Source organism: Salvia hispanica, chromosome 5, assembly GCF_023119035.1.
Source record: "Salvia hispanica cultivar TCC Black 2014 chromosome 5, UniMelb_Shisp_WGS_1.0, whole genome shotgun sequence".
NCBI lineage: Eukaryota > Viridiplantae > Streptophyta > Magnoliopsida > Lamiales > Lamiaceae > Salvia > Salvia hispanica.
Genome location: NC_062969.1, coordinates 41,029,458 through 41,055,484, shown reverse-complemented (window position 1 = coordinate 41,055,484; position 26,027 = coordinate 41,029,458). Strand labels below are relative to the sequence as shown.

Sequence of the window (26,027 nt, the reverse complement as noted above, 5' to 3'; positions counted from 1 at the left end):
TTATTAATTTTTTTTTTTCCTTTTTTTTTTTTTTGCAAAAACCTTTTATTAATGATTAAAGAAAACACTGGGTAGCCCACATACTCTATATATGTCGGCATCTGAAATTTAAACCAATCCAAATTGCGTGTGAGATTTATACTCGTCATATATATTAATCGTGTATAAAATTTTAAATAAGATTTGAATGCATCAAGAATCCAATCTTCGACACATTATAGTTGAACCTACTTCCTTTAATATCTTATAATATATATTTTAAAAATTTGCTGCGATCATATTATTTGAATTGGTCTGCCTAGAATCGGATAAATTTTATGAAAGATTATTTAATAAAAATAACAGTAGCACATGAAAGTCAAACATAGCTAAAATAGTTTTATGTTAGTACAATTGGACAAACAACCTTTAATGTTTAATTTTACACAAGTAGTGCATGTTATAAATTTAAATTACATGAATGAAATATTTTTCATCTAAAAAATGCCTTTTTAAAAAATTATAATTATAGATGACTAATCGAATTGATTTCTCGCTTCTTGGGAAGCAAAAAACAATTTTAACTCTTTAAAATTTAGTGATTAATGTGACCTTTTATATGATTGTGACTAAAGAGAATATTATCGTATATGTTTTATTCACTAGATTGTGTTTCTAATGGATCTCATATTTAGGCCAAGTCAGCCATTCTCTGTTTTTCTGGACAAGATAGGGTTGCACACTAGATTCATGGATTTGGGAAGTAAAGTTAAGATTGTTGTCTCCAATTTCATTCGATTAATATTGGAAAATTTTGAATCAATAAAATATTATAAAAATATATTGACGGGTCCTAATTGAGGTCCCATTAATTCTTCCCTACGGCTCTACCCATACCGACTCATTGTCTCTCTCAAAAGTAATCTTAATATTTTGTGTTACAAAATAAATTTATAACATGGATAAAAATAATTTCAAAATATTTATAAATATTGAATATGAATTTTTAATATCAATGTTGATGATACAAAATTTTCTTTTAAACGGGTCCACGTTGCGTAGTTTATTCATTTAAATTTAAATTATTCAATCGAATGCTTGATTAGTTTTATTCCAGATTGCATCACTCACATTTGGACAAATTTCATTTTTGTTGTAATTTTTTACTAATATAAATTAGTAAGTTAATTATGTGTTATCTCTATTGCATGATACGAAAATAATAGAATGCATTTATAATTTAGAATGAACTATAAAAACAGTCATCTACGCGCTGATTCTAGTATTACATAATCAACACTATGCATTCCAATACCATCAATCTGATTTAATTGGTTAAGAAAAAGAAACTCGGCACCTTGTATTCACTGTATAAAATAAAATGAACACTTAAACCAGATTATGATTTTAGGGAGCAATAAATCAACAAATTCAACAAATAAAATAAGTTACCGTACTTGTTTGAACGCAAATGAGGAAACTCACCGGTTTGTTTGTGATGTGGAAGCATAAAATTAACAATAAATCTATGTGACCAAATTTTGTACAACCAAAAACTAGTTTATTTAAAAAAAAAAATAAGTTTATTTATGCATTTAATTAAAGTATATGGATGCATATATAGTACATGGAAATTGTATTGTGGTCACATATTTATGATTTATGTATAATTTTTTTTTATTTTTTTAGAACCATAAATGTAATTAGTGCATATTTTTATTCAAATTTTTAAAAAAAATAGGAAGAAAATTCAAATATAAAATAAAATATGAGGTGAATAAGTCTTTTTAACTTGTCCACTTACTATATTTATTATTTTAATATATAATCAATACATCAAATTATTAATATAGCCTTATTTTGATTGTACAAAATTTGGTTGTTTATCATCACAATAAAATTAGATAAAAAAACTGAGTATAAGCAAGAATTGCATTGAGAGAATCTGGGGGTGCAGTGGTTAGATTTGTAAGAAAAATTAGGACAATAGTTTAGTCATAAAATTTAATAAAGATACTTTTGACAATTTAATTTTATTTCTTATTTATAATTTGTAACAATCTTAATTTTATTTCTTATTTTTAATTTGCTATACCAAACATCAATATGACATAGCTATTTAAGAGGTTCATTTAGGAGCACTCAAATCCTTACAGCTGTTGGTGGAACACTACCGTTATGACTTATGAGGTTCTCCAAAATTGAAAAATGTAATACCAAAATTGCAAAGTTATAGTAGGAGATATATAAGCTTCACAATTACTAACAAAGATGATATCTATAGAATTAAAAAAAACTCCAGTCTCCAACTAATAAAGACCGATTATAAATAAGATAATAATAACATATTTCGATAGTCTTCCAGAAGAGAAAAAATTCTCTAGTCCATACACACCACATGGCAATCTTATTTGGTATACCTCACTAATAAAATCTTGCCAAATGAAAATATGTAGCATACATGGCAAATGATTTTAATGACATAATATCATGTTTTAAGGAAAGTTTTATTATTCCCATATATAAAATGATTATCATATTGTACTAAAATGATAGTCATATTGGACCACCAATTTTTTAATTGAGACTATTATTCTTTTATATTGACATGTATAAATTATATTTATTTATTTGATGGGAATTTTTATCTTTTTCTTTATCGATATATACATAAATGATAGTATTATATTAGCATCGCACACAATAAGTTTATTACTCTATGAATGGCTGTACAACGTAGTTCTATTTTTTATTTTACCATTACACATAAAATATATAATGATCATATGTTAAGTTAAAATATTGATTAAGGTAGTTAATAATAATAAAATAATCTAATGAATTTTATACGATAGAAATATATGATTAAATTTCAATATGACTTTAAAGAAACATCAACTATAAATCTAAGAATAAAACTTTACTAGTCGTAAATACGCCGTCTTTAATTTATAGTTACTTAACTGTAAAAATAATTATAAAATAATGAAGATAAAAATATTATATATATATATAAAAGATATAATCAATAAATTGTAAATATAGTGAAGAATATATTTACTTGAATGGCAGACGACTTTTTTAATAGAAATGTTACAATTAATTAATAATTTAACGTATAATGTGTACATATGGTTTGTGTATATTAAATATGGAAATTATAAAAGTTTGACAAAATACATTCTTAGGTCCTTATACTTTAGTCAAAATATTCATAGGATCCTTATATAATTTTTTCGTTTTAATAGGTCCTTATACTTTTCACAATAATTTTATCAGGTCCTCGTACATATTTTCGTTTTAGTAGGACCTTATACTTTTATCATAACTTTCATTAGGTGATTTAGGTCCTTGTACAATCTTTTATTTTAGGGACTATTTTACATTTATCTTGGATAATAATCTAAATTTAATTAAACTTAATGAACTTTTTAATATTCCATTATTTAACTTAGCATAGTCTATAAAGATAATATCATCTTGTTATCCAATAATCTCAATAAGTTGTAGAGAATAATAAAAAGATTAACCGTGATGATTGAAGATTAAAATCGAATTATTTTTAGAATAACTATCCGAATTTTCTATTGATTATTTATATTTATATTGAAAGATATGTTTCCCTGAATATTTATAATCATAAGATAAGTTAAATAATAAAATTAAAAGGTTCATTAAATTTAATTAAATATAAATTATTATCTAAAATAAAAGTGAAAGAATATCTTAAAAATAAAAAATTGCATAAGGACCTAATAAAAGTTATAATCAAAGTTTAAGGATCTACTAAAACGAAAAAATTGTACGAGGATATGATGAAATTTATCAGAAAGATATAAGGACCTATTAAAACGAAAAAATTGTACGAGGACTTAATTAACATTTTGATTAAAGTATAAGGATCTAAGAATGTGTTTTGCCTAAAAGTTTCCTTAAAACATCATATTATGCCTTATAATCATTTGGCCGTGTATACTACACATTTTCACCTGGCAAGATTTTATTAGTGAGGCATACCAAATAAGATTGTCATGTGTGGACTAGGGAATTTTTTCTCCTTCCGAAACAAGTACTCCCTCCGTTCCCTCATAGTTGAGGCGGAACTTTTCGGCACAGAGTTTAAGAAATGAATGTTGAGTGTGTTAAATAAATAGATTAAAAAGTAAGAAAGAGAAAAAGGTAGAGAGAATAAAGTAAAAAGTGAATAAAGTAGAGAGAATAAAGTAAGAGAGAGTAAAGTAAGAGAGAGGAAAAAATTATTATATATGGAAATGACTCAACTATGAGGGAACTTCTCGAAATGGAAAAATGACTAACTATGAAGGAACGGAGAGAGTATCTTTTAGGATTTTCCATGGATTTGAAACTTTGTTTTCCACTCTATAAATATACAAAGTTAATAACATCATGTTATATTGTTATGGTCTCGTGGTCTCGTGGATGTTTGTATATTATGTTCAAAGTTAATAACATCATGTTATGTTTTATGATTTCTTGATTTTTTTGTTATATATTTTTCGGTTTTATGTTTTTTAGTTTTTTAAAAATCTTATAATATTCGGTTTAGTTTGGTTTTTTTATTTCGGTTCGATTTCAATTTTTACATAATTCAGTTTTTCGTTTTCGGTTCGGTTTGAGCAAAAAATTAAACTAAAACCCGAATGCTCACTCCTACTAAAAAGGGATAGAGAAAAGGTAAAAGGAATAACAGACAATGTTGCCTAACTGACTACCAAGACTTGCGGAAAAGCTAAAAGGGTAGAAGAACAAAAGCAAAATGTAACAAAAAAGCAAAAAGGTGGTCCCACTCGCAGATTGAGACATTATCTTCTCTATCACGTAACAAAAGAAAAGGAAATCAAAGACTCCATGGATGAAAACTTAAATTCAGACCTGTAAACTCAGATCTAAAATCGAAATCTACTCACGAACACAAAATCATGTAGAAATTGGCAACTACGTAAACTGGCTAACGTGAAAGGTGACAAAAATAAAACAAAGCAGAAATCTCATGCATTTTCGAAGGAAATAAACGATTGAGACTTGTGGAAAGTTACAAAAATACTATATCTAATTAGCTAGGCGAAATCAAGCAAGAGGTGAATGTACTCACACTATTCAAGTTAATGAAAATTTTATAGTTCGAAATAAACAAATGTACACTAGATCTGAGAGGACTACCTGCATTTGTTCAATCAAGAGGTGAATGTACTCACACTATTCAAGTTAATGAAAATTTTATAGTTCGAAATAAACAAATGTACACTAGATCTGAGAGGACTACCTGCATTTGTTCAATCGCCTGACATGGCGCCTCTAGCACGTCAAATGTAAATTTCATTTAGTATTTATGTTCTTAATGTTATAGTTCTAATATGTTGCTGTATATTGCTTTATTAATAATTGTTGTTTGTCACAATTTCACAGGTGGTCTCCTATTACTTAGACAAGACTACCTACATATGTTCGATCGTGGAGCATCAAAGGTAATACTATTTAATTACTTAGACAAGACTACCTACATACGTTCGATCGCCAGGCATGGTGCCTCAAAGGTAATACTATTCCATTGAGTCTTCATGTTCTAAAATTTATAGTTCTATTCTATTGTTGTGTATTGTATTATTAATAATTGTTGTTTTTCACAATTTCAGACGGGGTCTTCTATTCCTAGGACAGGACTATCTGCTGATGTACGATCGCCTGGGATGGCGTATACACTTGTTGGTTTTAGTATTCCCTTTCTGAGCTACTTAGCTTAGTTCAGTTCAATTTCGTTCCACAATAAAAGTTTTATTTTGTCATTTTCATTCGTCTCACAATAAAAGTCTTATTTCAATTTTATGATAAGTATGCTACACATTCTACTAACTTATTCAACTAACATTTTATTATAAAACCACTATATATATAGGGGAGTGTTATGGTGCCTTACTAACTAGATCTGTTAGATCTAGTTATTGATGCATGAGATTTGATTTGTAGGAATAGAGTCCAGATTACATACAAGAGTTCTAGATATTGTTTGTCAGGGGTAATTATGTCATTTTACTATACTTGAAACTAAATCAGATTTGGTATATTCCACTAATTTGGGTGCGATTTATATTCAGAATTCCATTTTGAATTAGACTACGTTTTCTCTCCCCCACTCCCATTAGCTCTATCTCTCCAACCGACTCTATCTCTCCATTACTCCATTCCCAAAACCTAAAAAAATGCAATTAATGCAATGTATATTATTAAACCAAGCAATCTGGAATTATAATTCGTAACACATAACAAAACCTAGCAAAAAATAAATTGAAAACTAAATTGCAGAATGAGCATATGCTGATGATTTGCAATTGCCGACCTAGAATTGAGAATTAAATTGTAGAACGTCAGGATGACAATTTCCACAGTTAAAAACTAAATTGTGGATGGCGGATATGCAATTGTCGACCCATTAGACAATCAATACAATAAATGTAACCAAGCAAACTGATATATGAAATCAAATCTCCACGATAGATGACATCAGTTTCGTAAACGGAAGTATGTTATGTAAATTAAAGATTGAAGACGGATTGCAGTGGGAGAGAATGCGATTATACAAAAGAGATGGTAAACATGATTATGTGAAGATGTGTCGTGAATTGAGTAGTGAGAAAAATTAAAATCCGAATTAAGGATACCAAATAACTGCCAAATTTGTGACTTTCCCGTACCCTTTTCACGCTGAAAACAAATATTTTAAACTGTCCACGTTGCATAATTTATGCATTTAAATTTAAATTACTCAGTCGAATCCTTCATTAATTTTATATCAGATTGGGCATCACTCACACTTGGACAAATTTCATCTTTGCTGGAACTTTTTAATACTCCTAAATTAGTAAGTTGATTACGCGTTATGCTGTAAATGATACGAAAATAATAGAATGCATTTACTATAATTTATTGTTTCTTTACTTTTTAGGGGCAAGTGGTGTATATGAAGCTCTCATTCCACAGACATATACTACAATGCCATCCATTTTTTAAAAAAAAAACTACTAAGACTTTAAAACCTCATTTAAATAAATACTTATATATAGTCTTAGTTGATTCACATGTCTCTAATTCGGCGGTTTGTAGGCCCCAAATTTTGCGCCACCAATTTCTACCAGAATTTTGCCTCGAATCTCTCCAGCCAAGCAAATAGTAGGAGCAAAAACAAAATTCAATTCAATATAAACAATTACATTTCTGGAAGACCAATTCAAATTGGGTGGTTTATATTTTCAAGAAAAGCCTCCTCAATTTCATCCTGAGGCTTTTCTTGCTCTAGAAATTTGAATTTGTATGCAAAATCTATCTTTGTTGAGAAAAAAGATTCGATTTTGATTGAAACCCAATTTGTATTTCATGGCGGGTGTGTTTGAATTGTGAAGGGCGTCGATCGTTTCTCCGATTCTTGCTGTAAAATTTTGATGAATCTTGATTTCAGCGAAGAAGACTGGCTTGTGAACATAGATTTTGTTCCCAGGCCTTTGATTCTGCCTGTTGGAAACAAGTCGTTTTGCTTCTCTATTCCAAGAGATAGATGGGATAAGGAGTTTTATAAATTGAAGGGTGGATAATAATCTCTTCCTTGATTTTGGTTGAAAATTGGGATCTTTGGGATTGAATTGTTGAGATTAGGTTTTGAAGATGATGGATTCTTCAAGGGGTTCTACTCTGTCATCCAATGTGACTGGATTTGCAGGAGCAGCTTCTGCTCACAGAGAGGCCAAGTATATGGATACCGTTCCTGTGTATGTAAAGGAGCTGATTGCTGGTGGGGCAGCTGGTGGATTTGCTAAGACTGCCGTTGCCCCGTTGGAACGAACTAAAATCCTTTTGCAGGTGGTGAATTGTTTGTTGCTGCTGATTTAGTTGGTTGAATGTTTGGTTGTGCATATTGAATTGTGAAGGCATGATTTAGTAAGAGGTCTTTTTATGTGGATTTTGATGTTATAATCTTATATATTCGTGTAGTTGGTTTTGGTAAATGTCTGTTTCTATTGTTGAGATGACTCTGGTGTGGCTGCATTAGTTTTTAGCCATTCATAAGGATTGAATGATCATTGCAATGAACAGTTGATGCAATGCCTTGCAAATTGCATGGTGAACTGGATTTTTTGTACAGTTGATAGGAAGTTTCATATGACTGAATTATCTAGAAATCTCATTTTAGAGAGTTATATAGGTTTGAATTGTTAGTAATTCAACATCTAGAATTTGGGGCAGTTTATCAAATTATACTACTCATCCAAGGTTTCTGAATGTGCTTAAAAGTGTTTGGGTGTCAGTTTGTTTCTTGCTTGTTGCAGTTGCTCGATGCCACCACCATCTCTGCGTCTCTTGCATCCTAGTCTTTTTTTTTCTGGTCACTAGTCTAGGTCTAATAATCTTCGTTGCATTATGATAGGAAGCTACCATATCTTATTTCATATTCACATTAGAAAACAGATATGTTGCTTGAACTTTTACTCATTTCTAATTCTGTTCCTCATTGCTCTTCTAGACTAGAACACAAGGTTTTCATTCGCTAGGGGTTTACCCAACATTGAAGAAGCTACTGAAGCACGAAGGTGTAGCAGGATTTTACAAGTAAGCTTTTCAAGCCATTAATTTTGAGTTGTTGTCTGTTTATCATCACTGGCTTATCCGTTTGGCTTATTATTCTTCGTTCTTTTTCCGTTTTCTCGTGATCCAGAGGGAATGGAGCAAGTGTACTTAGGATTGTACCCTATGCAGCATTACATTTCATGGCCTACGAGCAGTATCGTTCACGAATATTGGATAACTACTCGGCCTTGGGAACGGGGCCCGTTGTGGATCTTTTAGCTGGCTCGGCTGCTGGTGGTACTGCAGTTTTATGCACTTATCCCCTAGATTTGGCTCGCACCAAACTTGCGTACCAGGTTTGCATTTGAATTTCTCTTTTTAGAATTGATATTCAAGATTCAACAATAAATCATTGAAATGTGTAGTAGTTCAACTTTAAGCAGTTGCACACATAAATACATAAATTTTCTGCCTCTTATATTATGTGTGGTTGAATCGTTGTTTGCTATCCCTATTTTTTAGGTTGTAGACACAAGAGGAAATTTGCAGCGCGGAACGAGGCAGTCTAATGCAAATCCTTCTTACACTGGAATTGGAGATGTATTCAAGAGAGTCTACACAGAAGGGGGAGTCCGTGGTCTCTACCGAGGCATAGGTAAACGTTGAATTTGATTGCTCTATTTGATCTTATACTATTTCATTGACATTGTGAATTGTTTAGAGTATTGTATGTTATCCATATTCTTCCTGAAGTCCAAAGAATTACTTTGTGCAGGTCCCACGCTTATAGGTATTCTTCCATACGCTGGCCTGAAATTTTACGTCTACGAGGAGCTCAAAAGGCGTGTCCCTGAAGAACACCAGAAGACAATTGTTATGCGGCTATCTTGTGGAGCTATAGCTGGTGTCCTTGGACAAACTTTGACGTACCCGCTAGATGTTGTAAGGAGGCAGATGCAGGTATTGGGCCATCCATTATTTCTCTTGAGTGCGTTTACTTTAATCGGTAGTTTAGATAAATAAAATCAGTATAGGCTAAACAGCCACATACTTCGATGGATTGAGCATCTTCGAACTTGTTTAATCGACTAACCCTTCAAATACTCGATTGCATTTATTATGAATCTAACCCGTGACCCAAAGTGGCATTATCTTTGATCATTATACTACATGTTACTTACGAAATAATGATGGAGATAATCTGCCCGATGTCCTAAGACTGCTAATCCCGAGTCATTCCAGGTCGAGCATCTGCAGCCTTCATCGCAAGGTGGTCACATGTATAAGAGCACGTGGGAGGGGCTCGCTTCCATTGTCCGTAATCACGGTTGGAGACAGTTGTTCGCTGGCCTAAGCATCAATTATATCAAGGTAACTTGTGATTTTGAGTTCTTTCACCCGTTTCTTCCTTTATCGTATAGTGGAAACAGAAAGACCAGCCCCGATAGACACAAATCTTGATATTCACAATTTGTGATCATTACTGGTTTCTAACTTACCGAACACTCGAGCCATAAGTCTTGTAGCTTAGTAGTATTTGCCACGTTTCTATTGCCTACACATTATTTACATCATGGTAACGTATGTTCACGAGTTCTTAGACTAGTCCTGATAGTCACAAATCTTGAGATTCACACTGAGATCATTATTGGTTGCTAACTTATCGAACGCGAGCCATATATGTCCCATTTCTTAGTACCCCGTATTTGTCACGATTCTATGATGATTAACTGTGGTCCAACCCCGTATCCCCCACCCAACTTTATCAGACACGAAGAAACAAGCTAGTTTTATGTGCTAAGATCTTGCTGGTTGACCCTTTCCTGCAGGTTGTACCATCTGTTGCTATTGGTTTCACTGTTTACGACGCAATGAAGATTCGGTTGCAGATTCCTCCTCGTCAGAAATCGAGCGCGACTGCATCTGCATAAGCTTGCTCTACTTCATTTACTAGCTAACGTTAAATAGAGGAGGTGCAGCTCTTTTGATAAAAAGCGCTATGTGCTTAGGTTAGTTTATGAACTTGTTGAAGTTTGAACTCATCATATTCGATTATTAAATAAATCTTTGGTCCCATATATATTGATCAGGAAATCTTTTTATTTATTATTATTATTTTTTAATCTTATCTTATAATTGATCAACTAATGAAGCCAAGCCAGGAAAACAAAAGGCACAAAGACAACAATTGTGAAAAATGTATAGAGATGAAGCAAAGACAACAGGTTCAATAGCAAAATAAAGAAGATACAATTGATTGAACTTCCACCAAGAATGCACAGTAATACGATTAACTCTTGGCCTCCAACTAAACTAATGTAAGAACAAGAACATATACGAATCAAATCAAACATGATGATATGCACGAAGGTTTGTGTACTAGGAGGCCAAGGCAACAAGAAATCCAATCAGAACTGTTATGCTTACACCTAAAGGAATCCTAACTGGTCTACAATGTCTTGTAAATCCTCACCCCAATCTGATGTGTTAGCTACCAACTCTTCAACCTCTATATCCGACAAGCGATCAGCTGGAAGGACTTCTTCTGCCTCGTCTCCAACAATAAGGTCATCACTCAGGAACTCCTCCCACATATTGGTCATGTCATTCATGCTTGTGTAACCAGTCAAGGGGTCTGGGTCTGTCTCAGTCGAAAGGCCCTTCAAATCCGTGCTTGATCCATCCTCCATCGCAGAAGAGAAAAGACTCTCCACCTTCAGTTGAATACCTGCAAGCTCTTCCTGCTCGTCCCTTACATAGTTCAGACTACTTCCTGTGGAAACAGTCGCAACTTCCTGCAGATTCTCGACACTAGGACTCATGCTTATTCTCCTCTTCTGGCCTATCTCAATGCTCTTCTTGCTATTCCCATATTTGTCCACGTATTGCTGAACGAAAGCCGGGCTCTTGAAAGCTTTAGCAAGAAAGGTCAGCATCTGCTGCTGTTTCTTCTCTGTATTTTGAAGCCTTTCTTCCATTGCCGTGACTAGCTGCCTTGAGCTAAGCTGCTGTTGCTTGAGCTTCACAATCTCCGACATTAAAATATTCCTGTCTCGTCTCAACCTATCGAGCTCTTCCTCAATCCCATATTGCCCCAACTCCACACAAGCTCCCCCGGCTTGTTGAGCCACCACGCCTTGCATCACGTTCCTCCTCCTCCTGATGGTCTTCAAGAGATGCTTCTGCCCTCCCAGAAACCCCTCATTAGCAAATTCCCATCTATCGGGATCGACTTTTCTAAAACCCTGCATATACCCACATTTTAGTTCAACACTTAGAACTCATGTCAACTAAAGGTGATTGCCTAGGAACAGTGCAAACAACCAACAGCCGTCTCTTCCAGAAACAGCTAACATGCCAGAACCACCATTACTGCAATCAGAGGAGCTCATCAGGATTTGTGCTATGCATCAAAATCGCAAATTCACGCATTGATAAACAAGCCAATTTAAATCATGTCACAGAATTTGACATCTAATTGTAAACAGATTAGGTATTCATTAATGATTCAATACATAACCCAGCCAACGCAAATTTCAATTAAAATCAAAAGCAATCAATTTCCCCAAAATGCGAAATCAACAAGCCCTAAAACTTAAACTCAATAGAGACTTACATAAGTGTTAAGCTGGCGGACGAAGCTGGAGAAATTGCTGTGCTTGAAGTATTTAGGAAGCAGATGAGTGGAGAATTTGTGATAATCCCACACGATGAAGCTGTTCTTGGCCTTGCTCCACGAAATCACCGCATCAGTTGAAGGATCCTCCACCATTTCATAAGTCTTGGTCAGGAACGGAGGAGGCCCCACCTCGTGCAGCCCCTCCATCGGCTGGGGAGAAGAGGATGAAGAAGACGATGAAATCCCATTCTCATCCTCCACCTTCACCTTCACACCTTCCATTCACCACAAATTGATATCTTCAAAAACTCACTCTGTAGATCACTCTTTCAGTTGTCGAAAATTGAAGAGAGAGGAGAGACCGGAGTTATATATGGTTAAAATCAGAAGGTTCTAGAGACTGCCAGCTGGAAATATTTCTTTTTTGTAAATTTTTTATGAACCTTTTTATTATTTTATTACAAATAGTTGTAATTGTAGCAAAATATCTGGTGCAACAGTAATTATCTGCAAACTTCTCGAGATTTATAGAAATATTAAGAAAATTCTTCAGATTAATGGATGGATTGTTGAGACTGTACAAATTAGAATATAGGAGTAATTAATTTGATGAAACAAGTTTATTACTACTACTATAATTCTAAATATACTTTAATTTACTCAGCTGCTTGTTTTACATTTTCTTTTCTAATAAAACATATGGATTAGGTATGGAGATTAATAGTACTACAATTTATAGTACTTGCTATTAAGTATTTAAATACACTCAATTTTGTAATGAAAAAGGATTATTTGGTTAATAGGAAAAGTTAGAGATACTGTAATTCCATTAAACATGTTTTTATTTTTGAGTATGATATTGTATCAATGGCCCATTCATTCAATTAATGGCTATTGGGCCAGACTGAATTTTGTCTAAATACTATATTTAATTGGGCCTCAGGAATTATGTGATTCTTTTATAAATACTCCATACAATGCGGGTATTATTCATTACATAAATTATGTATTCCCTCCGTTCCATAGTAATAGAGTCATTTTGCAATTGCTCACAGGGGCTTAGCGCAGTTAGTTCTAGAGGAGCAGATATTGCTACAAGGAGCTGGGTCCGAATCTCACTAGCGTGTGGGAGCTTCCATCTCTCAGGCACAAGTGTGAGGCCTTGAGAGATGGGCTCCTGTCAGGACAGTGGGTTGAAGGCCTCCTCTCTAACGGGCCGTTGTGCACCCTGATTGCAATTTTGGTACGTTCCATAATAGTAGAGTCATTTACTTTTTTAGTAAAAGTCAACACATTTTTCCACACCTACTTTACTTTCTCTTACTTTATTCTCTCTCTACATCTCTCTACTTTTTTCATTTCCTACTTTATTCTTCATTTACTTAACTTACCTAACTCAACTTTTTCTTAACCTCCATGCTGAAAAGAAATGTCTCAACTACTATGGAACGAACGGAGGAAGTAATTTAGTAATACGGGTATCAATCATAAATCATGTCCAGGATGTAGCACATTTCCGCATACACATAAATTTTAGTACTAGTAATTTGGAAGAATTTCAATACCTAATTCTTAAAGTTTGTATGAACCAACCAATAATAACTGACTGTCACACAGCAGTATTATACTCACCAAACTGACACTCTGCATTAAAAGGAGTACTATATACCGTTGCAATAAGTAAGTTGCGATTTAATTACGACCAATGTTGCTTTCGCTGATGTAACCCGTGTCTCATTTGGGGCCCACAAATCAATGTCGTTTAATAGTCTTATTAACTTATTACTGTCTAATTCTTAATTTTATCCTACACAATTTTCACAAACTAATGTAGAGTTCGATTTAAAAGCAATTGATTCGGCAATTCAAAGTACTTTGATTAAGTTAAAACTAAAATTGCTAAGTTTTGAAATTGATCTAAGCCATGACAAAAAAAAAATTAAAATAAAATAAAATTGTTGGATATACTAGTGTCCTTGTACATGCTTATAGTTATACACACATAATCATATATAAGTACTCCCTCCATCTCATATTTGGAGTCACTTATTGTTATGACTCGGATTTTAAGAAAGAGTTGAAGTGTGTAATAAATGAAGTGAAATGGTGGAGTGTGTAATTAATGAAGTGAGATGATGGAGTTAGTTGAAGGTGGGTCCCTTTTGACTTTTGATTTTTGTTTTGATTTATTTTAATGTAAATAATGACATTTTTATGTAATTTTGATGAAGAATAAAGTAAAATTGTATGATCAAATATAGAAAATTTTAAAAGTGACTCTTAAACTGGGACGGACTTTTATGGCAAAAAGTGACTCTTAGTCTGGGACGGAGGGAGTATAAATAAAAAGAGATGTTTTACCAATCGAACTAAACAACTTTTTTATGAATATTCTTGCTCACTATAGAAGAATTAATGAATTACTTAATTATATCATAAATATGTGATAATTGAAATTTGACGATGAATAGTTGAATACCACCCTCCCTTCCCCACCTCACAAACTTTCCCATAAATAAATACGTAATGAATAAATTAACCCCACACCATTTCTATTTTCTCCTCACCTCACTCACTCACTCCCTTCCTATGCAAGGCCTCCAAGCCGATGACGTCGGCGTCCGCCTCGAGCTGGCCCCGGCCGCCGCCATCGACGTGGCCGAGCCCGCCGAGACGCGCATCCGCCGCCTGGCCGCCGAGAACCCGGTCATCATCTTCGCGCGCCCCGCCTGCTGCATGTGCCACGTCATGAAGCGCCTCCTCTCGGCCGTGGGCGTCCACCCCACCGTCATCGAGCTCGACGAGCACGAGATCGCCACTCCGGCCCTCTACATCGGCGGCGCGTGCGTCGGCGGGGTCGAGAGCGTGGTGGCGCTCCACTTGAATAATAGCCTCGTGCCTAAGCTTGTTGAAGTCGGTGTTGTGAGTCACGGAATTTTTATTACTACCTAATTACTTACAATTACAAACTATTGTAATTCTAGTGCTATTTTAATGTAATAAAACTATTAGGTGAAGAAATACCATATAATTAGCTTTCTAGTATTAATATGATGAGTTAATTCTAGACATCAATCTTTGTTATCGTATCATCTGATGTCTCTGTTTCCTAGTTAAGGTGATGTTGTGATTAAGGAAACCATTGTGCTTTATTATGATGTAGAAATAAACATATTTGGCATTTCAATTCTCAATTTCTCCTTGTTCACTCTTTTTTTTTGTCAATTCTTTCAATTTCATTTGCCATTTGATGACCATTTAATGATTAGGAAAAGGGTTAGGTGTGTATTTTTCGTTTTACGGGTTAGGTGTATATTTAGATTTTAGATATATGTGTAAAGTAGTACAGTACTAGTACATTATTTCACTAAATATGACACGCGATGTTTGGTGTGAATTGGAAAGTGCAAATATGGTAGTACAGTAGTAAATAAGTTTGTGTATATTTTTAAAACAAACACAAACAAAACTAACGTTTTCTTGTTATATTTATTGCATGCTGTCTATTTTTGTCCTCGAGTAGTAGTAATTTGGAACTTGATGGGTATTGTGATTAAAAAATTATGGAGTAGTAAAAATTGGAATAAATGATAGAAGCCATAAGATAACAATAAACCTTCTTATCAACTTTGAAAAGATCAATAACAACTTTCCTTTAAGTTTTGAAATTCTCTAATTGATTAACTACAAGTAAAATATGCTTGGAAAACCATTTTCGCAGAAGCTTTACTTGTTTTATATGGTAAAATAATCATTTATGCCTTAAAAGATTATATGTGAGTAATGTTAATTAGACCAATGAAAATCCTAAGATACACTATATGTTAGCAATTGAAACATAATAATATCTCACGTCGGTGTACACAAATAGCTTAATCCACTATATAAGTCCCATAGACATCTCCTCCTATCATCTGTTGGTTTTAGGATAAAAACCATGAATTTCTATCAATATATATGTTGATGGAGGAATACATACATTTTTTCGCATATATTAGTAAAAGATAAATATCTGAGACAAATTCTTAAATGAATTTTAATCACTCTCGCTCCATTGCAAACAAACTTTTGACTTAGAAATAGTGAAATATCTGTCTTTGTATCATTGCTCGATTATCGTACTTTTTAAACATTGTTTTAATGTAAATTCAACTAGGAACATATGTGAACACACGAATATTGTTCACATATATGTGTAAATTAATAGGAATCAATATTTTACTTTTCAATTTGGTACGTATACAATAACTATCATTTGAATTTTGCCTATGTGGAATTCCAAAGAGATCTAGTGCATGTCGGCAATTGTTTTCAACTAAAAATCTGCGACCACTTTTTTTGTCAGCAAAAACCAAGTTGTATACATACAATAAAGTACAGAAATGCTGTGATTAGAAATTGGAGGGCAATTCATGATTCATTTTTTTAAAATTACATTTAACCCTAAAAATAGACATTCATCAAATTTACTAAATCCCAATAAAACCTGGACAACGGCAATGACTGATAGGGAAATATAGAGTTGAAATGTGCCACTTTACAACAGTAATTGGAAATAAAGATTCCATTAGCGATTACTTTAACTAAATTTAATTCAAAAAGAGAAAAGCTAAGTCTATAAAACAAGCAATTCTTTTATGATTCTTTATCGATTGTTCTTATTGAAAGTGACAAAAAAGAATTTAGTAGGGGGTACGATATATACCATGCACGATCGTCACATTCCAAGACTTACTTAACTATATTTAATATATTGAAATACATTAATAATATACAAAGTGCACATGCAACGACATATAAGATTGTTTTAGGTGGTGGAATGAGTTATTAGTAATTGAACAACGAATAATTATTATAAAGAAAAAAGACAATAATCTTTTCACGGGAAGTGAATAAAAAGTGATAATAATATTGAATCAATTATATAAAGTTATAAATTATTATTTTACCATCTAACTATATAAATTTCCAACATAGTAATCATTTTTATAAATTATATATGGGGTCGGAGGCATACCAAAAAAATTTTGATAAAAAGAAAATTCAAATCACTCCGAAAATGTGATCAAAGAAAAAAAAATTCAATACAAAAGCAGCAGACCCATGATACTAAATAAGTCAAACAAACAAGTTCAAGAGAAACACCTTTTAAACAAAAAAAAATCGAACCAAAACAAAGCATTCAAGGACGCATAAGAGTATACAAAATTGGTGCCAAATATGGACCTTCCATAAAACATCATTTTTTGTATAATTATTAATAGAAAAAGAGAAGAAGTTAAAGTTAATAATTCTCCAAGAATGCCTAACCCCACTTGAAAAAAGAAGATGGGAAATAAAGTTCCATTATAAGAGGAAGATATCAACTCCCACTTCATGTCAATGGTCCACACAACAATAAACCACTTACCCCATCTCTCCAAGAATCCAATACTGTGTGCTACTGTGTGTGAATATGGTGTAAATAAATATTGGGAATGTTCATATGTCATTATTGTGGAATAACAATATTTATCAAAGGTTGAATGATTTGTATATGGCATATATGTAAAGAAAAGGTGAGCCTTCTCACTATAACAACTTGACGCATCATCTCCAAAGTCCAAACGTATATCTCAAATTAGATAAATATATCGTAAATGTTAAGGATTTAGATATAAAAGATTCTTATCTCATAGTAAATAAAAAAATATAGATGCATATATAGATACATTTATTTACAAATTAAGCGATCACTAATTATAAGTTAGCATGAACACTATAACATGAAAATTAGTAAATGAAAATAGTAAGAGGTACAAGTTGGAAGCTCTGTACGTTGATAGTCATTAGAATAATAAGTACTCCTATTTTAAAAGTCTACACATATGGTTTAATTTATAGGAAAACAAAAATATGTCCCACCATTAATATATGAAATGGAATCTCACATGGCCACCATATATAGGTGAGCCAAAATACACCAAAATAAGTGAGGCCAAAGCAGGAGAATCTCACTTCTTAAACTCCTTAGAATCTCAAACTGTGGAATCAAACAAGGTATGATGATTCAGACACCTAATCATTCAAAAAGTATCAATCAATTGGAAGTGTATTTTACAGTAAGTTTTAACATCCCACCCCACCCCACCCCACCCCACAATATAGCCTTTAATCCCATGTCATAGCTTAAGTCATGGTTGGTTTGGCCACTTTTTGGGATTTTTACTTTAATATTGCTCCCTACTTTTCAATGTTTGATCACATAAAATGCTTTCAAACATTACATCACATACAATATAATAACCAGCCAAAGAAATATCAAAAGAGCTATTTCATGAAACAATTTACCAAAAGAGTACCCATAATTTCTAATATTGTAGTAGTACTATTCAAGAATCCAAAATTTACTTTGTATTGCCACAAATGGCCAAGAATTACACCAAGGCTTCTACACATTTCTAACTTGCACCTTTTTTCTACTTTTGTATTGCCACAAATGGCCAAGAATTACAACAAGGCTTTTGTACACATTATACTCATTCTTGTAAATGAAGATGAGCAAGAATTCAACAATAAACCTTCCTATAATCCTGCCAAATTCATAAATTTCTTGATTTCATCATACAAAACCAAAACAGCTGCAGCGCCTGTGCTCCTGAAAATATTTGACATGGCGCCGCGATAGAACGAGGCGAACCCTTCGGCCCTGTATATCGTCCTCCAGCAATCGAACGTCGTCGCGTACATCTGCCTCTCCGTGCCGGACTGCATCATCATCCGTCTCCGCACTGTGTCGAGCGGGTACGAAAGCATCCCGGCCGTCGTCGTCACGGCCTGGGCGGCGGCCCAGCGCTTCCACAGCACGGCGTCCGAGCCGGACTCCTCGGCCATCATCTCTTTCACGGTGTCGAACCCTCCAAAGTAGAGGCCCCGGTGGACGATCATGCCGTGTAGAGAGGCGGAGAGGCCCCTGTAGACGCCCCGGACTCCGTCTTTTCTATATACAGTGCTTAGGAAATGGTGGATGCCTCTGAACTGGCGGGTCTCTGTTCTCCCGAGATCAGCAGCGAGGCGCGTGTGGGCTATGTCGAGCGGATAGATGATGATCAGCGTCGTGCAGCCTGCTGCAGATCCAGCAAGGAAGTTGGCAGACGGCCCGGAAAGAAGACTGCCTTCTCGTGAGTTACCACGCAGAATGTTCCTATACAGATCCTATCATAAGATAACAGAAAAATCAAGTCAGAAATGCGACGTTTATCCTTAGACACGATACACGAATCATAACGCTTTCGTTGGCCAGACTCGTTAACGAGACCAGACAACAGAATGAGAAATCTGGAAATTACTCAACAGAAATTAATGCAATGAGACATGAAATTATGTAGACTTGGTAATCAAGGCTCGATCATAATGTTCGTTCACAATGTTTTTCAGATCCCTTTACCACAATCCACCAAGCAACAGAAGGAAGTCTGTGATGTCATACTTTAAGTTGTTCAGATATAACCCATATGTCGATTCTCTAACTCCGAGAGAAGCTGATTCAAGTTGCTCAGCACATTATAGATTGTTTTTATGGGTTTTGAGCCTAAACACGAGAAGCATATACTTGTAGCTGAGCAGTAGGCATGTAAAACTTAGGAGTATTGATTAGTGAGTTGATACAATCAGTCCTGCCTTAAACTTACGAAAAGTTTGGACATGAAATCACATGCCATCATGTGACGAGAAATCTTATAGCAAATGAGCAGCCTTGATCACCCTAATAATCATACTACGAGAAGCACCAAATTGTTAAGTTTCTCAAAATCCACCAGTTTACGATCAAAAGCTAAAACGATCAACCAACTGTTCACCTTTCCACAGACAGTTGCCAGATTAGGACAGAAAAATGCTCTGCCTTTCTCTTTCTATCTCAAAAAGCCTTCTATGTATAGCTCCCTTGCACACAATGCTCAGATGGAAACGGGAAAATAAAGAAAAGGAAATCAACGTATTTCGAATGAAGTATAGAGAGCACTTCATTTTCACTGCTATAAATTTATTGATTAGCTAGTATACTAAAAAACACCTAAAATCGCTGCACTGCCAACCATGCAGAAAGTACAACGTCAAGCCTATCGACTGTACAATATTAACATATGAAATTCGCTTATTGGAGTCACCAATTACCTAATGAGCTATGTGGTTCTAACCCGGTTCATTAGTTTTCTTACCCTTCACAAGCACCTCAAAAAAATACCTCACACGGGTAACCCCATATTCCACCATATTATAAGAAAAACGCGTTCTAGCACATATCTACAGCCTTGCAATCCAAGCTGTAAGCATACATTCTATCCATCAAGCTCATACATTTCCTACAGGCAACATAAGCAAACAACTAAAACACAACATCTCCAATAATCACCAACCAAAAGACATGTTCAAGTATTCAGCACATTTCAAACAATGAACAAGAACATTCCATCACCATGATCCCAACATCACAACCCCACAAAATTCCTTCATCAATGCCTAATCAAAATTCATGATTCCACACATCACAAAAATCCTAACACAAACCATTTCACAATTCACAACAGCCATTCATCAATTATTGAAAACCCAATCAAAACCAAATTAGAAATGCATAAAAAAATGAAAACTTTCCCTCCTGTCTTACCTTGAGAGAGAAATTGAGGGCAACAGAGGGATAGTATCTGATGACACTGCTGCCATTCCCTCTCCACAGAGACAAAACCCCTTCCTCCTTAACGGTGCGGCCAATGCAATCAACCATCCCTCTAAATCTCCGGTGGCGGCCACCGGCCAAGATCGCCGCATTACTCTCCTGCGTCTGCAGCAGCAGCTTCGCCCTCTCTATTGGTGCCACAATCGTGTGCACCACGCCCCCCATCAGCGCCCCCGCAGTCAGATCCCTGTGGAAACTGCTCAGACACGTCGGTGGCTCCAATTCGCCGCCCTTCTCCGCCCCCACCACCATTATTCCCTCGAAGCAAGGAAAGATTCAATTTTTCCCACCGCGTTTATCCAAAGGGGACTGATTGTAATTTTTATTGCTTCCGGGAATCAAATTCTGAGCTGCGTTCTCGATTTTGGGGAAATCAAGCTAGCTCGCCAAATGGGCTTTCGTGATTCTCTTGCAATATTCGTTTTTTTTCTTCCTTTTCTTGAAAACAAATTCAAGAAAAGTGATGGCTTTCTAATTCTCCTCTATTCTATTGGGTTTCCTTTTTATATATATCCATTTATGGAAGAAGAAAACAACCTTTTTTCTTGTTTTTTTGTTTTCCCTCTTTTCGATTTATATTGAAATTTTGACAATTATTTAAAAAATTGTAGTAGTACATCATAAAATTTTAAAAATTAGTATAATAATATATCGTTGACATTGTGAAATCTAACGAAGTTTTCTTCTTCTTTTTTTTAATAAATATTGATATAATTATAAAAACAATAGTACTATAAAATAGAGGCATGGAGGGAGCCGAATAAGATAAAATTATTGATATAATAACATTAAAAAAGTAGGCATGGCGGTAGATGAAAATCCACGTCGGATACAACACACTATCTATTTATTTATTATTGGACAGGATTTTTAAGTTTTTAACTAGGAGTATTGAATCAAATTCAAATTGTTTTAAGAGATTCTATTGTACAAATTTGGAAATGGTAGCCCGTAAATATTTGATACTATTCTTTTTCAAAGAATAATTAACTTTTGTCAGATTATTACCGTTGCTTTGTTACATACACCGTATAATTGATACAGCACTAAGAGCACAATCAATGGATATAATGAAAAAACAATGGCTTGAATGATGCCAAAGTCAGATGAAAATACGAGATCATGTTCATGTTCTCCTCTCAGCTAAACGAGGGCTTTCTCCGCGTGTGAACTTGCACGAGTCGAGCTCTCGACATGCTCCAAGCCTCGAGCCTCGAAATCATGACACTCTTCGAACCGTTGTTAAATGCGTGGACGTGGGAGTTGTTGTGAATTGCCAGTTTTGGATAAACTCTTGAAGTGATGCAGCTCTTCCCTTTCCCGCCGAAACTCTCCACTATGGAATGGTCTACCTGCATAACCGTATTTATGTCACGTGTATAATGATGATGTCATAATATACGAGCTATGTATTCATACGCTCGAGAAAGTGAATTGGCTCGATGGACTTGTGGCCTAGCCTAAACTAGCTTGTATTTGGGCAGGTTTAGACCGTGCTTTCTAGTAGCCCAAAAAAACCCGAACGAACCCAAACCGGCCCGAATATAACATTGGCACAAAGGGCTCCAGAAGGGAATAGACCCCAACATGTAAACTAAAAAACAGCAAAAGTATCAATTGTTTCAAATCCAATATTATAGAGTGATTATCAGTCAACATACCAGAGTCCTTAGGGAGATTTCTTGATCAAGATCTACATCAAGAAACGACCCGAAAATCGCCTCTTTCACCCGAGTCTGCAGTGAAGATCTGTTGGAAATATTGTCAAAAAAACATCAATATTTTTATTGCAGTTCATGAAACAGGAAACTACTCATGTACCTGCTCTGATCACTGCACATGAGAACAACGTGCTTCTCGTTTTGCCTAAAAACCCGAAAAAACACAGCAGTTTGCTCAGTCAAGTCGTCCGAGGCCAAGACTAGCAACCCAAAGGGCCCAAACACTCCCTCCACTGATGCATTCTTTTGTCTGCAGAGCATCTGTGGATCGAGCAATCCTCCATCAATCACCTCAACGGCCTCCAGGTTTGGTACACGGAACGAGACTTCTACATCAGCCTATGCCATAGATCACACACAACAAATTGTGCCTCTTCTTACACACGTATCTTGTTGTGTTATGCGATGAAATTAAACACGCAAGTAGTTGTACCTGTGAAGCTGTGATGCCTCCAATCTCCAACACATTCCCACTCTCAATCTCCTTGTTCTCTAATGCTACTTTTTCGCCACGAAGCTCTTCAACTTCTTCTATAGGCCATTGTATCAACTGTTTCTGATCTTCATCAAGCAAAACACTTCTTGGAAATGACTGCAAAGACAGAGAAACACTCTTGAGAGATGCCCTTATCAAGATTTCAAGCTTCATTACATGTAAAAAAGACACTATTTACCATTAAACCAGACCACCCTCTCTCAACATCATCAGCCTCACTATCAGCCTCAGTCACCCACCCCCACAACACCCTTCGTTTCCTGGCATCATCGTAGAACGTCTTTGAAGCATAGAACACACCATAATCGTACCTCAGCTGCACCACATCGTCCATGAAATCAACCCCAACAACGCCAAACTCGTCCGTTTCAGCATCATAACTCCCTAGCACATAGTAGTCGTGATCATTGAAGCTCGCCTTCAGCACATACCTACCATCATCACCAACAGGATAGAAATCAGGACACTCCCACATTGCTGTTTTATTCGACTCGTGGAGAGGCCCACTAGCCCTCTCCCACTTCACAAAATCACGACTTCTATACAAAAGCGCGCACCCATGGCCCCCAACCTGGCTCCCCACGAGCACACGCCAAGAGCCATCCGGACCCTGCCATGCCGTGGTGGGATCCCTAAAAAAGTCCGGATCGATGCCTTCAACCGGAAGCATCAAAGGGTTATGTGAAGACTTCAGCCATTCTCTCAAAAGGGGGTCAGACAAATCTTTCGGCATTGCAAGATTTTGAACTTGTTGCCCTAAAAAGTCACTGCCTGTGTAAAGAATCACGGGCTTGCTTTCCCCTGCAAGAAGAGTGGCTGAACCGGACCAGCAGCCATTGATGTCATACTTCTCTGTCGGATCGAGGGCAGGCTCGAGATGGATCCAGTCGACGAGGTTGTAAGAAACCGAATGCCCCCATGAAATGTTTCCCCATATAGCTGCATATGGATTGTATTGATAGAACAAGTGGTAGACTCCATTGTAGAGCATAGGTCCTGTTGTGTAGTGAAACGCGAGATGTAAAAACGAACCATAACATCAACGAATAGAGTTACTATGTCTTTAGATTAAGCCTCTGTGTTTAGGGAGTTTGATGAAATTATACTGAGATGGATGATAACTAAGAACAAAGATGACAGTAGCAACTGAAACATTAGCCAGAGAAAGTAACATAAAGAATACATAAGTTGTCTAAATTAGGCCTTTATAACTTCAAAAAAGACACAACGAGTTGTCTGAATCAGGCCTCTAAGTTCATTTGGGAATTACATTTTCATACAAAAGTACATACCACTACTATATTTCAAGAAAGAGGCACATAATAGAGCATTTGTATTTAGAAAAAACTACAGCATATAACTTTGAAGAAACTATTATTGGATCAATTTAGCCTAAAAAAATAAATCTTTTGAGTAAATTCACTGCTCAAAGTTCAAATTTTAAGCATTTAAAGGCTATACTAATACCAAGATGGGCTATCATATCTTTGATCTTTCTCATCTTTCTCTCCCACAACAGAAATATTGAATCAACATAAACAATATGAAAAATTGAGTAGAAACATTACCATTTGGATCTTTACAGGTCGAAGTCAAAGAATCAGCCCACCACAAAAAAAAACAAGATTATGATCACAGTGACAATAAAAGGTGAGTAAATTAGTAAAAATGTGATTTTGAATTTTCACCATTCATCCAATTTTTAGGTGGTTGGAAATGGAATGCTGATCTGTAGGGCTGTTCATCAAGAATCTTCTCATATTCTTGGTCAACGCTTCTAACTCCAATTCCATAGCCAATCAAAATGAGCTGTAAAAACACCATCTTTATCACAGGGTTCTTCATGTTTTTATCTTTTCACAGAAAAGAGATCGATATATACAAATTATTTGGGATTAATCAGTGGAAAGTGGAAACAGATGTTGATGTATGTTGATTTGTCTCCAACTTGCAGTAATTAAATATACTTGGCTTAATGAATAAAATAATTATTGTTGCCATCTATCTATTTGAATCTTAAAATTTAAATATAAGTACTCTGCGACTACATGCAGTATAAGTAAAGAAATATTTAAATATTCAAGCAAAGCTTCATTTTTAGAGGGATAGATGGCAAAAGCATTTTGGAAGTCTTGAATTATAATTTTGGAAAAAAATAGCTATAGTACTACTTACTACTCCTAGTACTTAGATTTTGAGAACTTTAAAACATACATTTATAAATTTAGACAGCACTCTGAGTAGTAAACAAGGGCATGTATAGTAGAAAATTCCAAATTATACTCATTCAATAAAAGAAAATAGCTAGAACCAACACATTGTAGTGCAGTTGTCAGCACGGAGTTGTGGTGACCTTGAGGTCACGAATTCAAACCCCGCCATCCACTGAGAGACTTCCGGCCTTAATCCTGCCATCTACTGGGACTCTGGGAGACTTTTGATCTTAATTCACAAATCCGGTCGAGCAGATTAGTTGGATTCCACCAAAAGATATATACCAAAAAAATTGAAAATAGCTTCTATATCCACATTTTAACATGGATATAACTTTCTTTTGCTATATAAGAAAGACACTAATAAATATTGTATATTTTCCTTATAAAAGTTTCACCAACTATTATAAAATCAGTCGTTGATCGTAGGGCCCGATTTAACAACAGATTATCCTCATCAACTCCGGGGACTGCCACGTGTGTTTAGTTCTATTGAATGCATTTATGAGAGAATCATAACGTCTTTATGAATTTCAACCTTGTAGTATAATTCATTAATTTGTTTCAATATATGCGTCGATATCTAGGAGATCATACCAAATCTGGAACAAAAGGATTTGAATACTTTATAAAATTGAGTACTAGACGCCCATAACAATTATGTCATAGTATTATAATGTAGATTGCATAAAATTAATGGATTCCCACT

General features: G+C 34.9%; 5 protein-coding genes across 6 annotated transcripts; 2 read left to right on the top strand and 3 right to left on the bottom strand.

Annotated features, from left to right (window-relative positions):
* The first annotated feature begins 7,168 nt into the window (after positions 1–7,168).
* Positions 7,169–10,633, top strand: LOC125188247 (mitochondrial carrier protein CoAc1-like). The gene is made up of 7 exons (XM_048085013.1): positions 7,169–7,848; positions 8,510–8,595; positions 8,702–8,909; positions 9,076–9,208; positions 9,329–9,513; positions 9,796–9,924; positions 10,383–10,633. Exons 1-7 carry the CDS (start codon positions 7,654–7,656, stop codon positions 10,482–10,484), a joined length of 1,038 nt encoding a protein of 345 aa, XP_047940970.1. The 5' UTR covers positions 7,169–7,653; the 3' UTR covers positions 10,485–10,633.
* Positions 10,634–10,761: 128 nt separating this feature from the next.
* Positions 10,762–12,509, bottom strand: LOC125188246 (heat shock factor protein HSF30-like). Its single transcript, XM_048085011.1, has 2 exons — positions 12,170–12,509; positions 10,762–11,798 (listed from the first exon to the last, which is right to left on the bottom strand). The coding sequence occupies exons 1-2, from the start codon at positions 12,452–12,454 to the stop codon at positions 10,983–10,985; spliced, it is 1,101 nt and encodes a 366-aa protein (XP_047940968.1). The 5' UTR covers positions 12,455–12,509; the 3' UTR covers positions 10,762–10,982.
* A 2,220-nt stretch (positions 12,510–14,729) lies between these two features.
* Positions 14,730–15,366, top strand: LOC125190965 (glutaredoxin-C6-like). Its single transcript, XM_048088399.1, has one exon. It carries the CDS (start codon positions 14,762–14,764, stop codon positions 15,122–15,124), a length of 363 nt encoding a protein of 120 aa, XP_047944356.1. The 5' UTR covers positions 14,730–14,761; the 3' UTR covers positions 15,125–15,366.
* A 3,176-nt stretch (positions 15,367–18,542) lies between these two features.
* On the bottom strand, positions 18,543–21,357 carry LOC125187147 (probable ADP,ATP carrier protein At5g56450). Its single transcript, XM_048083677.1, has 2 exons — positions 20,820–21,357; positions 18,543–19,366 (listed from the first exon to the last, which is right to left on the bottom strand). Exons 1-2 carry the CDS (start codon positions 21,138–21,140, stop codon positions 18,737–18,739), a joined length of 951 nt encoding a protein of 316 aa, XP_047939634.1. The 5' UTR covers positions 21,141–21,357; the 3' UTR covers positions 18,543–18,736.
* Positions 21,358–21,820: 463 nt separating this feature from the next.
* Positions 21,821–24,999, bottom strand: LOC125187850 (beta-fructofuranosidase, insoluble isoenzyme CWINV1-like). Of its 2 annotated transcripts, XM_048084499.1 has the most exons (8): positions 24,794–24,999; positions 24,674–24,682; positions 23,663–24,101; positions 23,284–23,536; positions 23,043–23,201; positions 22,710–22,948; positions 22,550–22,637; positions 21,821–22,240 (listed from the first exon to the last, which is right to left on the bottom strand). In XM_048084499.1, exons 1-8 carry the CDS (start codon positions 24,948–24,950, stop codon positions 22,028–22,030), a joined length of 1,557 nt encoding a protein of 518 aa, XP_047940456.1. In that variant the 5' UTR covers positions 24,951–24,999; the 3' UTR covers positions 21,821–22,027. The 2 variants fall into 2 exon arrangements, with proteins under 2 accessions (XP_047940456.1, XP_047940455.1); XM_048084498.1 differs by having other exon boundaries at positions 23,284–24,101.
* Positions 25,000–26,027: the final 1,028 nt, after the last annotated feature.